Here is a 15,832-nt window from a genome sequence, read left to right on the forward strand (position 1 = left end):
GTGGCAAGAAGGTTTGCTGTGTCTGTCAGAATAGTATCCAGAGCATGGAGGCGCTGCCAGGAGACAGGCCAGTACATCAGGAGACGTGGAGGAGGCCGTAGGAGGGCAACAACCCAGCAGCAGGACCGCTACCTCCGCCTTTGTGCAAGGAGGAGCAGGAGGAGCACTGCCAGAGCCCTGCAAAATGACCTCCAGCAGGCCACAAATGTGCATGTGTCTGCTCAAACGGTCAGAAACAGACTCCATGAGGGTGGTATGAGGGCCCGACGTCCACAGGTGGGGGTTGTGCTTACAGCCCAACACCGTGCAGGACGTTTGGCATTTGCCAGAGACCACCGAGATTGGCAAATTCGCCACTGGCGCCCTGTGCTCTTCACAGATGAAAGCAGGTTCACACTGAGCACATGTGACAGACGTGACAGAGTCTGGAGACGCCGTGGAGAACGTTCTGCCGCCTGCAACATCCTCCAGCATGACCAGTTTGGCGGTGGGTCAGTAATGGTGTGGGGTGGCATTTCTTTGGGGGGCCGCACAGCCCTCCATGTGCTCGCCAGAGGTAGCCTGACTGCCATTAGGTACCGAGATGAGATCCTCAGACCCCTTGTGAGACCATATGCTGGTGCGGTTGGCCCTGGGTTCCTCCTAAGGCAAGACAATGCTAGACCTCATGTGGCTGGAGTGTGTCAGCAGTTCCTGCAAGAGGAAGGCATTGATGCTATGGACTGGCCCGCCTTGTTCCCCAGACCTGAATCCAATTGAGCACATCTGGGACATCATGTCTCGTTCCATCTACCAACGCCACGTTGCACCACAGACAGTCCAGGAGTTGGCGGATGCTTTAGTCCAGGTCTGGGAGGAGATCCCTCAGGAGACCATCCGCCACCTCATCAGGAGCATGCCCAGGCGTTGTAGGGAGGTCATACAGGCACGTGGAGGCCACACACACTACTGAGCCTCATTTTGACTTGTTTTAAAGACATTACATCAAAGTTGGATCGGCCTGTAGTGTGGTTTTCCACTTTGATTTTGAGTGTGACTCTAAATCCAGACCTCCATGGGTTGATAAATTTGATTTACATTGATAATTTTTGTGTGATTTTGTTGTCAGCACATCCAACTATGTAAAGAAAGGAGTATTTAATGAGATTATTTCATTCATTCAGATCCGGGATGTGTTATTTTAGTGTTCTCTTTATTTTTTTGAGCAGTGTATTAAGCCAAGAAATAGTTAGAAATAAAGAGAGGGACAGACTTTAGGAATACAACCATGAGAGTAGTGCAACATAGATTTTTCCCTGCAAGTAACTGACATGACCTCACATTGAGTCACTGAATGATTTGCAAATTGACATACTGCGAGGCATAGAAAAAAACATCCAGACTTAATGTGAAATTCGATTTTTTGCCCTTAAAGCACCAAATATGATCAGATAAAAGAAAGAAAGCAATTAACATAGACATGGGCATTGTGTATTTGCAAATAAGGTACACCAGAACCTCTTCTTTTCAAGACTAATATATTGCTTTCAGATGTGCATTGTTGAATTGGTTCCTACTTTTTGTATTGGTGCCTAGTATGGTATTTTTAGACTCGACGCTGGCATCTTGACACACACCACTGCTTGTTGATATACATCTACTCATCATGATACACCAATGTGTTATTTCCCACATGCATCAATACTCCTGAAAAGTGGACATTTATCACATTTGCTCCTCAGATAGGCACGTCCTGGTCTGAAGGGTTTATTTTGTCAGTCTTACACAAAAAACACTTAATGCATGTTTGTGTGCACAAAGGACCTATGCATTTCACTCCATGACAATCACCCCACCTTTCTTAACAATCACTCAAGTAGTTCAAAGGTACCAAAAGATGACAAGAAAGACAAAGTTCAGAGCTCAATACAAAACACAGTTCAACCACCAATGAATGACTCCTTCTCTCTGTTAAAATCTCCACAAGAATCCATATCAACAAAAAACTGCTCTTCTGGATCCCAGTATGCAAACAAAACATACTTTCAAGTTTTAATGCAAAAGCTTGCCAACAAAAATAAAACCAAGTGATGCCTCTTGCATCAAACATACATTCTCCAACAATCTAACCAGCTGTCACTCTGGATGGACTGGTTGGTCTGAAACACCGACATAGATATTCCCTGAGCTGACTGGTGGTTGTGTGTGTGCTTGTGTGTGTGTGTGTGTGTGTGTGTGTGTGTGTGTGTGTGTGTGACGTGGCGCGTGCCACATTAAGCTAACCTTTGCACATGTCTTTTTGTTGTGTGTTTTCCCTGTCTGCCAAAGTGGCGGATACTATTTTACCTGTCACTGCCAACAATTCACCAGCATGTGGCGGGTGCTAATTTCAGACCCTGCCGTCCACCATACCATTACTATTTCAGTTTTTAGTCAGGTGCATGCTACAGGTTTCAATTGAAGCAAATCAAATGATGCAACACACTTTGTTCTCAAGTGAGTAATTCAAAAGGCAAGTCTGGTCCTTGCCTACCCTGATCATCCCTTCTATAAAGACGATGATGTCTTTCCTTTAGGATGCAGCTTGGTCTAAAACATTACATAGTGGGCCAGTCTCCTGTCATTTAGTAGGGAGGCTGTTTTTTCTTCCCAGGGAATCTCTGCATGACACTTTACTTTGAACTTCACATTGTGTCTGTGTCATAGAGATGCAAAAGAATCACCACATGAAAATACATCTGTATGGCTGTAAATGATCGGTGAATTATTGTTTCCCATGGCCTTGTGCTGTTTCCATCCCACCCTCATGCTCCCTTCACTGAGACGTGAACTCAAAACTCTCACTGCAATTAAAGCAATGGTCCAGTAACTGTGATAAGAACAATTTCACATTGCTCAATATTCTCTCTGTGGTAAGAAACTGCATCTGCTAGGCTGTAATCGCCCTTTGGGAATGACGCTGAACTCCACTCGAATGAAAACACATGCATTTTTCCATGCAGATACTCTCATGCACAGAAACCCCCATAAAACAGACAGAAATGAGCACACGCACGTGCATATACACTCTTAAATTCTGGTACGCACAAACACGCTCACGCATACAGATTCTTGTGATCCTAATTACAAAGATTAATATACATCTATCCAGTGCAAGTGTGTACATGTGGAAACACACAAAGCGTATCCATATTATATTAACAGACATTTAACACGTGCACAAATAGCACACTACAATAACTCTCCATCTCATCAAGTCCTAAAAGTCAGCTGGAAATTCTCAACAGGGAAACAGTCTGCCTGAGCAGGAAGACAATTTCAACCTGTTTGTTTCTTGTTTTTAGGATACTAGTACTAATTTGTGGGAAAATAGTGATTTGTATTGCACATATACCGAAATAATGTCTCTACGCTGGAAGAAGTTTTAGTCGTTATATCGGTTTATCAGCCAAAAATGACTTGAGGAGATTGTTGGAGTTTTTTTGCAATGCATACACAGTACCCCACTGTATATATATGATATGAAATGGCAGACTGTACAAATACGATGGGGGGCTGTAAAGTACAAACGTTGAAATATTCATGATATAAGAGACATGAGAAGAGAAACAGATAAGGGAGGTGGACTTCTTCCTTTAATCTGCGTCCGCTTGGCCAACCCAGTTTAGCCTTTCATTAATTTATTTATCCCACATTTTATTCTCCGTTGTCCTTATGTCTGACATCCGTCATCCCCCCTCTCCAATCCGTCTCACTTATTCTCCCCCACCTCATCTTTTTTCCCTCTTTTTTTCTCTCTCCTCTTGTTGTCTTTCTTTCATCAGTATTCCTTCAATTTACTGTCACTCTTGTCTTCTACTACCAATGCACTGTATGTCTCTCTCTATCCATGTCAAAATGGTCTCTGTATGTTTGCCAGAAGTTACTCTCATCCCGCAAGAAAATCAGCTTGTGAGCTCCGAGCTGTGTGTGTGTGTGTGTGTGTGTGTGTGTGTGTGTGTGTGTGTATGTGTGTGTGATGCCAAATAGATTTACATAGATATACTGTTTGTATGTGATTGTGCATGTGAGTGGGAAAGTTTCCATGCGTGCTCCTTTTATTTGTCTGAGTTTTCGTTGTTGTGTGGGTGTTTTTGAGCGACACCATTATCATGGCAACGGAAAAGCATAAGGCTGACACTGAACAAGAGTTTATGCAACTCAGTCTGACACTGAACGTCATGAAAGCTACACAGTGCCTCTGATTCGCTCCTTTTCACACACACCCTTACCAGTCCTACCTCCTTGTTTCCATTTCACCACCTCATGCCACTCTGCCACTAGACACCACTTTTCCCTCTCTCAGCAATCCACGGTTTTACCATCACCCATCCATCCTTCCATCCATGCATTAAGCCAGCTATCTAACCATCCGTCCCTCCAGCCACCCATTTGTATCTATGGGCGCACATGATAAATGTTTAGACCTTGTTTGGAGAAAACATCCCATCTAAAGGACACTGCCTCAGACAGATCATTTATCAAACCCCATCCTTCTAACACACACACACACACACACACACACACACACACACAGAGGACAGATTCAATCCTGTCACATATGAAAGTCATCATCATTTAGCTCTGCTGTCAAAATACATTAATTTCGAATAGTATTATTTACATTTACACAAACACACAGAGCTACATACTGTAGATCTGTTATGGGCTTACACTGTGCAGTGTGTTAGCTTTTTGTTCATTTCTGACAGAATCTAATAAGCATAAAAATATACAGTACATCCTTTGATATAAATCAGATTTTTGTTTTCATTCTATTAGCCATAAGGGAAGTAAAAACAAAAACTTCAAGAGAATAAGAAAAGGGGGCAAAGACAGTAGAGGAAAATATAAAAAGACAGACAGAAAACAAGACCTAAATGGCGGGAGCTGCTCTTTCTGTTAAACACTAATATATAAACAGGTCTCATATATATCACCCATCAAAGAAGGTGTGTGTTCCCGAGATTGCAGTTGGGATTTTTCCCAACAATGTGTTGTGCTTTGGAGGTTTCACTATGGAGAGGTGAATGAAGATGAATGGTGCCACTGCCCTCTCCTTTGCCTCTATTGATTTTTATATCACTATGTCAATCCTTGGGCTGCCATACACACTTGCTAATCTTCCCTGAGATGTCAGGACACACAGATACACTGTATGGACCTCATCTTGGGGGCTTGTGTCTCACGGCCAATAAAGTTTTGATAGAATGAACATTGCAGTCACCAAATAAAACCAAAGTCACCAAAGCTTGAATGTGAACACAGCAAGTAAGCAATTTTAAAAATAGTCCCTGCAAGCCTAACCATGTTGTATTGAATTGCTAATTTAAGCAAGTTTCATCATCTGCAAGTTGCTTTTACTTGTACTTGAACTAGACAGGTTTATACCATCATAAACTTGCCTGGATGGGCAAAATGCATTGGTTGTCTGCCTAGGAAAAATTGGCAGCATAGGTTATCTTTAAAATGTTCAAATAGCATCCAAAGATTGCCTTTTTTGAGGCATTTTTGAAAAATTTGTAAAAACTTTTTTTGCCCAAAGGCAACAACTTCTGATGAGTAGTGCCAGCTGCCATTGGGCAGCACCGCTCTCTTTGGAGAAGTGTGGTTCAGCTGGTGTACAGCGGTTTCACCACTCATCATGTTCTGTCAGCTTAATCATGGATCGTTTTGTGGGCAGCAACAAGGCAATAGGGGGGGGGGGAGGGGGGGGGGTTAAAAATGGCCATCTGGTGATTTGAGTGAGAGACGGGTGATTCAATTTGAGGCTTTCTGACAAATGATTCACATAAGCAGGCAGCTGAGTGTTGAGCAGAAATAAGTATTGTGAACTTACTGAGCAGCAGTACGAATATTATACAGTGCTCAATGTGCTGTAGCTTGCTGTTCTCATTGGATTTCATCATCTTTCATTTCTCCAGCTTTGTCAGAACTGACAACCTATTTCACTGTAGCATCTATAACAATTAATGCTATTTGTCTTTTGTCTTGTGGGTTTGATTATCTGACAAACCAGCACACGATTTAACAGCCACTTAGAAGTCCTGGATGTCAGGCTTTGTTATACATTCAAAGCTTTAAAAGTTAGACCACATTTAATCAGTTGATCCAAATAAAATCTCTACATCAAATTACAGACTGTATGTATAATAATTGTATACAGCCAAGCAAACAGACCTTTTTTTCTTTTAAACGGCAGTGCCAGAGCTAAATTATCATAAAATGATGCATTGTCGTTGTCGTTGAACCCTAGTTCCTCCTAACTGCATGTTAAAGTGTCCCTCAGCAAGGCAGTGAAAATTCATCCATTGCATTATCTATACCCACTTAACCTGTGCAGGTTCATGGGGGAGGCTACAGGTACAGAATTTTAGTGGTTTTTTTTTACCAACTGTTAGAAGTGGCTGAATGAAAGGGAGATGAGATAACATGGTATATGGTACAGTATATTAAGTTTTGATTAAATAAGGTAAAATAAGTTTCATTTCTTCATGTATCTCCAGAAAGAGCCGAGAAAAACATGTTGGAACATGACAAGACCTGTTTTACAGCTCAGGAAGAAGAATTCAGATTCAAATGTTATCTTTCATGACGTGTTCATGTTTGACTTTTTTGATATGCCGGCATGACAGCCTAAACCACCAGAACTAATGTGGCGACACCTCCACTGCTGTGTTGTTGAAGCTAACGCAAGGTTTTTAAGGGCGCAAGGTCTAGTTCGGGATTTTCGATCGGCTGGAGGGTTTAGCTTCCTTTTAGAGTAATTGCTGCTGTGGCGATTTGGGCTTCACAGAGGGAAATACTGTCTGAGAAATTACCCCTGTATTTGGCGTTTCCGTGCGTGAATGCATGTGTGTGTGTGTGAGTGTGTTCTCAAATGGGAGGAATGTGCGGCGGAAAAATGGGAGCTGTCAGTCAACCTAATGAGACCAACCTTCTCAGTGCGCACACACACATACACACAGAGAGCGCCATCAGGCCAGTGGAAGTGCCATATAATTGGGTTTCCTTTCCAGGACAACAGACATGCTCACTGGATTAGATCTGACCATCGACGCCAATTCTGTCTATGTCTCCCTCTCTCTGCTTTTCCTTCTGTCTTTTGCTTTTTTTTTGTCTTTTTTTTTGCATCTCTCTGTTTTTTTCTCTCTTTTCTCAGCCTCTTCATTTTCCCCTCTTCTCCGTCTTCTAGTGTCTATCTTTATGTGTCTTTCTTTATATGTTTTTCCTCAGTTCTCCCTACTGTTGTGCTTATTTCATTGTCCTTTCCACATCCACCTACACACTGGTTCTTTATGCCATAACATATGTGTCTATATATGATAGCAAATATTATTCCCCTGATGCTAGCTATAATTAAATCATTTAACATAATTTTATTGGACTTATTGGACCCCTAGTATGACCTGGATAATCAGTCAACTGTGTCACTTGGAGTGCATTCCTTTCTTTTTATCTCCACAACATCACTGTAAATGTATGTCTATAGCAGATAAGATGAGATGAAACTTTATTGATTCCAGTAGGAAAGTTATTTGAGGTTTTTGCAACAATAAACGTACAAGATAGAAAATGCTGCAAGCCAGATGAGGGGTGGAACAATTAAAGAAGGTACAAGACAAAGGTGTAAGGGGGCATGAGACAAAAGAGAGAGACAGAGAGGGAAAAAAAGGAAAGGAGGGGAAAAAGGAAAAAAAAGATGTGTGAAAAGTAAAGGGTCAGTTCTTTTTCTCCCGGTTCCTTATGCAATCCCTAAGGAATGTTCACATCTCCTCTCTCTGCCCCTCACATTGTCTGGATTTGTGTAGAGGCTCTTGGGGAGTGTGTGCATGTGTGTCTGTATTCTAGCGTTAAGTGGTGTGTGTTTGGGTTTTTTTCTTGTTAAATGTTCTATCTTGGCCCCTGCATCAGAATATTTTGAAATAAGCCATTGTTGCTAGCTAAGCTAGGTGCATCTGTAATTCACGTTAACTGTCATTTTAACAGGGCTGACCATTTTGTCTAGCGAACAACAGTCTTAAACTAAATGTACTCACCAGAGAAAGTGAACAGTCAACTCCTAATAAGCTTTTTCAACGGCGCTGGTTAACTTTACACAGTGCCGTGGATATGAGTCACTCTGGCCTGGCAATTGAAACCATAAACTCATTAGGAAAGTGTTTACTGAGGTAATTATTCAGCTGAGAAGTAGGATCATTTTATCATTATTTCTAATAGAGACGGACTTCTTTTTGCAGCCAGAAGAGTCGCCCCCTAGTGGCCGTTCAATAGAATGCAGGTTCCGCGTTCGCATCAGTTTGCTGACCAGAAGCTTCCCGCTTGGTTTATATACGGTACATGAAGCTTGTAGATATACGTTATATATTGTGTCAAGATATATATAGTCCACAGTATATTGACATTTATTTTCCATATGAAGTTCACTGACGCAGAGAACTGTTGCTCTCTTGACCTTACTGTCATGGCTGACCTCCCACAGATCCTTTGCTTGTACATGCCAAAAGACAGTCTATGGAAATAATAAGCTAAAAGTAGCTGAGGCAACATGACACTTCTTCACAACACCTGGAATGCACTGAGCAGCACAGTTTGGAGAGAACATCTGTTGTGACTCCTTTGCACATATCAGAGTGGATATGTGATGAACAAAGCATCACTCTTATGGAGCCTCAGGGTGTTCAGTATAAAATAAATAGTAATAAAATAAATTATGTGGTGAAGAAATTGTGTAAAACATTTTAAAATAAACTAATTTAAGAAAGAATTAAGCTCATTATTGTGAAATGTTATTCTTACTTTCATACAGAGTTTTTATTTCACAATAAAAACATTTTTTTTTAAGTTTGTTTTTATTTCATGCCGCTTTTCACTGCCCTCTCACCATTCTGCCATTCACATTACACCTGTCTCTTTATCTTAACAGCTGCTATGACAGTTAACCAGTTAGCACAGCAATGCCAAAGTTATTCTGAATTAACTATATAGCTGCTGTAAATAAACACAGTACGCAGACACACTGACATAATCTTTTATTTATTTGTCTTAACAATAATACCACCTACCAAGCTTGCTAACTAGCTAGGCGGGTTATGATTTATTACTCAGCATCAAATGATCAAGTGTTAGCATTGTTAGCTAACTCGTGTGGGCTAGAGTAATCACAGAGATATACTAGTTTTTTGCCAGCGTTTGCTGCTGTCTCTTCACTTTGAAATAAGAAAAAAACTCTCAACACAACCTTACTAGCTAGCTGGCTAGCCTGGTAGCATGTGCAGCCTTGTTAAGCTAAATAAAGGGAGAGGTTTGGTTACTGTGTCTGTGTACTCTACTGTGTTTACTTACAGCGGCAGCAGCTAGCTGGTTGATCAGAATTGCTTTGGTAATGTTGTTGCCCTAACTCAGAGCAGCTTGCTGGCTAAATTTGATAGCAGTTGTTAAATCTTGAGCCAAGTCCAATGTTTATTCAACAGCTGCAGTCAAGGGTTAAGAATTAGGTTGGAGTGGTAGGGACATGTCTGTGTCCCCCTCACTTAGAGACACCTTTGCTCTGTTTGGGACTGTGTCTCTGTTCCAGGATGCTTCCCACTGAAGCGGCTGTGAGCTGCACTTAATCGGAGGTGGCACAGTTAACATTTGTGTGGATATGTGTTGACATTTAGTAAGTGTTTTCAGTTTGTTTTGGTTTTCCACCTCCAATGAAGAGCAGCGCACTTGTCTCATCCAGTACAGTCCTAAACGGGGTTCTGTGTCTGTCAAACAGTCTGAAGGGGATATTACCACATCAGCAGAGCATTAACGCATTGCACAGCAGAGTATAGGGCAGGTAGGTTTTTGAAAATGATTAGCCTATGACTTCTCATTAGGCTACGACTTTGTTCTCAAAATGTCAGACAGAACAGATGTTTGTATATATGTTGATTTTGAATGTGCACAAAGTTAGGAGCTAATTCATAGATTATTGATGTGAAAAGGTGCCACATGCACATTTAAAGTGGTTACTTCCCCAAACCTAAAACACAAGAGGAGGGAAGACTAAATCATGACTCAGCAGGGATGATATTACATGAGAAAAGATGAGCCACAGGAGAATACATGTTTGAAAGCAATCCAGAATGCTTGAGAGCCTTACTGAATTATATTCCATTATATTTTTATATTTTGAATTGTCACCTGCCGTTTCAATTTTGTGTTTCCACCATAAATTGATGCAGAAAGGGCAGCATTTGGTGCAGAACAAATTCCCAGAATGCAGGAAATGAGGTGTTTAACACTCGCTTAATATGTGTCCCCTCCAATGTTGAAACAAAACCCGCGCGCTTCCCCTGTGTGTGTGTGTTTTTTTTTTACTATAAAGCTGTTGAACTTTGGTTTAGGTAGGAAGCAACAATGAATTAGCATTGTCATGCATGTTCAGAGGGGTTAGAAAATTCATGTATGCTGCTTGTCTGTACGTCCCTGCAATAATGACAACAAGCAGGAATCTTGTGTTCAAACATTCATGCTCACATATGCTGTTTACAATGAACAGGCATATAGTGTTCATGCATGAAATGAGGATATTTCCCCACTGTGAGGACATTTAGTGATTATTACTTTCAAAATAGAACCATTTTGTGGTCAACCCATTTGAGTAGAGTCTTTATTATAATCATTATCATATTATATCTTGGGTTTAGTATATTTACACTGAGTCAATGGGACATGATTATGGTATGGTAAATATTTGGGTGTTAGGAGTGGCAATGTGTTGTGTGTGTGTTTGGATGAGTCACACTTTTTATGAACACTGCAAAAGTCTTTTCTTCTTTGCAGCTCTGAACAGCTTAGCATACAACATGTCAGTGCTGCAGACACATGTGTAACATAAATACACACACACACACACAAACAGAGCAACAAGTAATATAGTACATCACTTCACCACCATTTACACAACACGCAGGCTTGGTCTTGCATTGTGAATGATCTGTGTTTTTTTTGGCAGCAATAGCAACACCCTCTCCAAAATGCATCTCCTCCTTCCATCTATCTATCCATCTCTCCTCTTCCCTTCAGCGTTCTCACTACCTCCCCCCTCTATCCCTCTAGTATGTGATATTAAGTGCTGCTTTCGCTGCACCCTGTTTAGCCACTTGGCAACGCAGCAGCACATCCATCTCTCTGGAAATGTTTATCTGCAAGCTGTTTACTCCATACACTCCTCCACACACACTCACATACATGTGTGCATGAACACACACATGCACACGCACACACACAAGCACCAGTTCAGACATGTACTGACATGAATGTAAACAAACTTTTCCAACATGTTGTGCGTGTGTTTTCTTTTTTACATTCATATCAAATCCAAGCACATTCACACACAGAAACACACGCACACAAAATAGAAAGGCAATGCACAGATTTACAGGAACACACAGAATCAAACAAATGTATGTGTATGACTGAACTTTCACAAGCTTTCACACCATAAACATTAGTATGCAAACACACACACAAGAACACCCACGTACGTATTGGAGTGAGGAAGAAATGCTGATAGAAGCTGTGCTTGGATACGCTGGTTGGACTACATATAAACAGTGGAAGATTTTGCCTCAAAGGCTGTACACACGTCTGTTAACACACACGTACGTACACACTATATATATATATATATATACACACACTAAAGCATATCCACACACTCAACACGAACATGGAACACGCACACATGCTCAGAAGACATTGTTGTTGCATTCCACTAATGAAATTAAGCTTGTAAATGTAGCGCTCGGCTAGTCAGATAAAGCCTGAATTTCCTTCCAAACACAGGGAGAGGGGGCGAGAGACAAAGACTTAGAGCTGATAGAGAGAGGCAGTGAAGTTTAAGGCAAAGTTGAAAACAGAGGGGTCAACAAACAGAGGGCGAGTAGGGACAGAGAGATTACAGGAAGACAGAGGAAGCTGGGGATGTATGAGGGAGTTATTTGTCAGATCAACTCTGGATTTGCACATCCTGAAGAACTAAAAGGGAACCAACCTCCATTTGGACGCTTGGTTACGGCTGGTGGTTGGCAAAGATTAGATGGTGGTGTGACGGTTTTTTGATCAAATCACAAGACTGCTCTGAACAGCCCTGGAGATATCAAGAATATTTATTATGAGGACAATTCTTTAAATTCAGTTTTATTACAATATACTGTAGGTCTTATTTTTTGTAGTTTTGCCTATCATCTCCATCAGAAATCAAAGATGAACAGTAAAAGTATTACTCAAACCATCAGTTGTACATTCCTGTTTCAACATTACTGTGCTTGTGCAGCATGTTTGTTTACTGGGGGTTATTAAGGCCATTACAGGTGCTTTCTCACTCACTCTTAGTTTTATTTTTACTTATAAGTAGTTTTGAAAATCTGGCTAAACTGCCGGCTTGTTTACAACCTGTTTGATCATCTGACTGCTTGTTTCTAGCCGTTTTGCACTGTTCTTAGATCTCAGCAATTAACTTTGTGGGCACAGTATTATCATAACTAAACAATGGTCAAAGCCCCCAAACAAGTCTCGAGGCGTGTGGAGGTTGTAAAATTGACTTTATCCTATGAGCTGGTAGTAGTCAAAAGACAATGACATATGAGAAGAACAAATGTCAAGTCTCAGGCTACTGAAAAAAAAAAAGTTAATAAAAATTATGTTATCCACTTCTTTTAAACCTTGGGGAACCTCTGAACCTCCAGATACTCAAAGGAATACAGTAAAAGCTGCCAACTGAGCTTCTTTTCTTATAAAGCCCTGTTGGCCCACATCACTCCAGCTTAAAGGCTTTTAACTACACTGTGTTTTTGTGTTGACAGTATATCAGCGCAGGTTGCATTTGTGTGCATAGTGACATATACAGACTAACAATGAACTCAGATCGGTCTGTGATTTAGTGAGAGTTATTAGGATAATCGTCTCACCCGCACCAACAATTTCAGATTATCAAGAACACAATGAATCACCAATTTATTATCAAGAAGAAAAGAGTACTGCTGTTCTGTAGTTCTGTTGTGTTTGAAAATGTATTAACAAAAGTGAAATGTAGTAAATACACTGCTTAATACCAAATTTGAGTAATCAGTGTATGATGTATTGTATAGCCAACACAAATAAATAAACTACTTGTAATGTTAGTACAGTAAATTATTTCAAATACCTTCCAGCTCTAGATTCAGCCTGAATCACCTAGATGTGTGATGTGGTTGCACTGGTAGATTGCATAAGGCAATAGGCATGTCACTAAATCATTTAAGTTGACTTCAGGAGTAGAAAAGGCAGTGCCTTCCTTCTCTCTATTTTTCCTTCAGTCTGTCAGACACAGGCCAAAGGCAAACAAACACGCGCTCACACACGTGCACACACACACACCACCAACCGTAAATTACAGAGCAGCAGCAAATCATTCTCTCAGCCAGTGACTCAAACATTTAGTTCATTCTCTGTTGCGCTCTGAAAATTAAAGTGTGCACAAAAAGCTTTCAAATGTTGGCATGCATTATATTGTGATATAAAATTATGTGGCATTGATTCCAAAGCTTTCTGGTATAATCATCAAATACACTTCTGGTATTTTGCATGCGAGTCTCAGTGTTGGTATGTGTGGAGTGGTGAGGCTGCAGGGGCATCGAGGTTCAATCAATTCAACAGTGAAATGTAAAACACTGTGAGGATAAAGCAACAGACTTGACCTATGCACAAAATAATGATGAAAGGTGAGCTGTAAATAAATGAGCACTAAATATAAATTGTACTCTGTATCAGAATCTATCCACCATAAAACATTAAACACTCAGGCTTGTGCTATACTGAACACATCATTTATGGGTAGAAGGGTAGGACCCAAAGTTGACATAGGACCTCATAACTGCCTTTTCTAGCTGGGAACAATTCATAATTTTGGAAGATTTCATATTGCTAGGACCACAGAACCCATTCAGATAGCTTCAAAAATGTCAGTTTCATTCCTAAAACCTCCAGTGGATCACTATATTTGAGCGTCACAACCCACGCGAAATGACTCGTTTCACTATCAAAATCCATTCCAATGATCCATTTAGTCAATAACATTTGAAAAGTCTATAACAGCCCCAAGTAAGGTAGCCCCAAATAAGGTAGCCCCAAGTAAGGTAGCCCCAAATAAGGTAGCTTTGTTAATATATTCCAAGAATAAAATAGACTTTACTTTTAAGTTATCTTAGTGTAACTCAATTAATTTTACTCAAATGTGCTGCTCCCTGATCCAAACTGATCACCTGCTCTCTTTTATTGGATGTTTAGGTGGAGCTGTCTGACAGCACCTCCCACATCATCACGGATGCCTATGCTGGGAAGGAATACATCATCCAGGTAACATCTCCTGTCTTGCCATTTCTACCTGACTTACAGTTTAAGACTTGCAATGCAATCAATGTCTAATTCTGTATTATCTACAAAAGCATTCGCGAACAATTATTTGGTAAAACTGTAGCCTCAAAATTGAGAAACAAACGGTTAACAAACGTAAAACTTTTTACAAAACCAACAAAATCAATATATCCTCTTGTAAAGGGTTTCCTTTCCACCAAGTTATCAAAGTTTATCTGATGAACTAACAATATACAGTAAATATGCCTTTTGATTTCATATTAGCTTACCAAAATATTTTATAATTTATATAAACGGACTACTTTCTAACTTCTTTCTACTGTTCATCAGGTGGCTGCCAAGGACACAGAGATTGGAACATGGAGTGACTGGAGCGTTGCTGTCCACGCTACACCCTGGATTGAAGATCCTCTGCCGATCACTTCCACAACTGAAGTTGACTTTCCTACCGGTAGGTTACAGCCTCACTTAAAGCCTTTTCCTTTTATTCTTCCGTAAGGGTCTGTTACAGAGTTGGTGAGTTAAGTCAGCAATGCATAGGTTTAAAATTTAGATTCAAAAGAGAGGCAAAGAAAGTTATCAGTGTTTGGACCTGTACTGTCTGAGCTGCACTTTCAGATTTCCGAAAACACCATCCACTCCACACCGGTTTATCTTGTGTTTATCATGTTGTTGTATGTGTCATACAATACATACAAAAATGTCTGACTGTCTTTTGATGCTCTCCACAATGATTTTACATTCATGGCACAGCACCCAAGCAGTTTTGGGCCTCACCACCTAACCCCTATAACTGCAGGGAAAACACTGTTAATATGACCTCAGAATCATTGCTGATAGGATTATTAATGTGTGTCAAACTGGACTAATTAGCTCATCTCAATCAGGTGTGTGTTCCCAACTGCAATTAAAAGTTGCCATGGTGATGGCAGGGTTGGAAATTAACTTTTTTGTCTATCTGCCACTATGGTTGGTGGATTCCAAAATCTGCCAGCCACTCAATGTTTGTAACCAGCAGTGTGTAACAGCATGTGAAAAGTAATAAAACAAGATCTACAATATTTAAGCAATAGGCTTTTTAAAAATTTGTTTAGAAGGTTATGTAACCGCTGTTCCTACGGTGGCACGTTACATACGTTAGTCAACTATAACTGACCACACGATCAAATGTTAGGCTGACTTTATGAATAGTTCATCATGTTAAGAATGTTGCGCTACAGTCAGCCGGCAGCACAATCAGCACCCATCTAATGTGGGTGATTTTGTGTAGTGGCGGGTGCTAATTTCCAACCCTGGTGACGGTAACTGCTTTGTGATTCCAGGCTCTGTTAATTTCATAGAGATTTTAGCTGAGGCGCACCTCTCGTACTCCTGCTTCTAAGTGAAAGACTGGAACTCTTATCATCTAAGTTAAGATAACCTAAGA

The 15,832-nt window shown here is 40.6% G+C and overlaps 1 protein-coding gene across 4 annotated transcripts in view; it reads left to right on the plus strand.

Annotated features, from left to right (window-relative positions):
• The window catches only part of cntfr (ciliary neurotrophic factor receptor), a 254,053-nt gene that overhangs the window by 226,945 nt on the left and 11,276 nt on the right, over positions 1 to 15,832 (plus strand). For all 4 annotated transcript variants that reach the window (XM_038733847.1, XM_038733844.1, XM_038733845.1 and 1 more), the window contains exons 8-9: positions 14,320 to 14,388; positions 14,737 to 14,857. In XM_038733847.1, coding sequence (XP_038589775.1) covers positions 14,320 to 14,388; positions 14,737 to 14,857 — 190 coding nt within the window. The remainder of the gene's footprint in view (positions 1 to 14,319; positions 14,389 to 14,736; positions 14,858 to 15,832) is intronic.

The sequence above is a fragment of the Micropterus salmoides genome, unplaced genomic scaffold (genome assembly GCF_014851395.1).
Source record: "Micropterus salmoides isolate LMB-PRFRI ecotype aquatic unplaced genomic scaffold, ASM1485139v1 Ms_hic_scaffold_20, whole genome shotgun sequence".
NCBI classification, from domain to species: domain Eukaryota; kingdom Metazoa; phylum Chordata; class Actinopteri; order Centrarchiformes; family Centrarchidae; genus Micropterus; species Micropterus salmoides.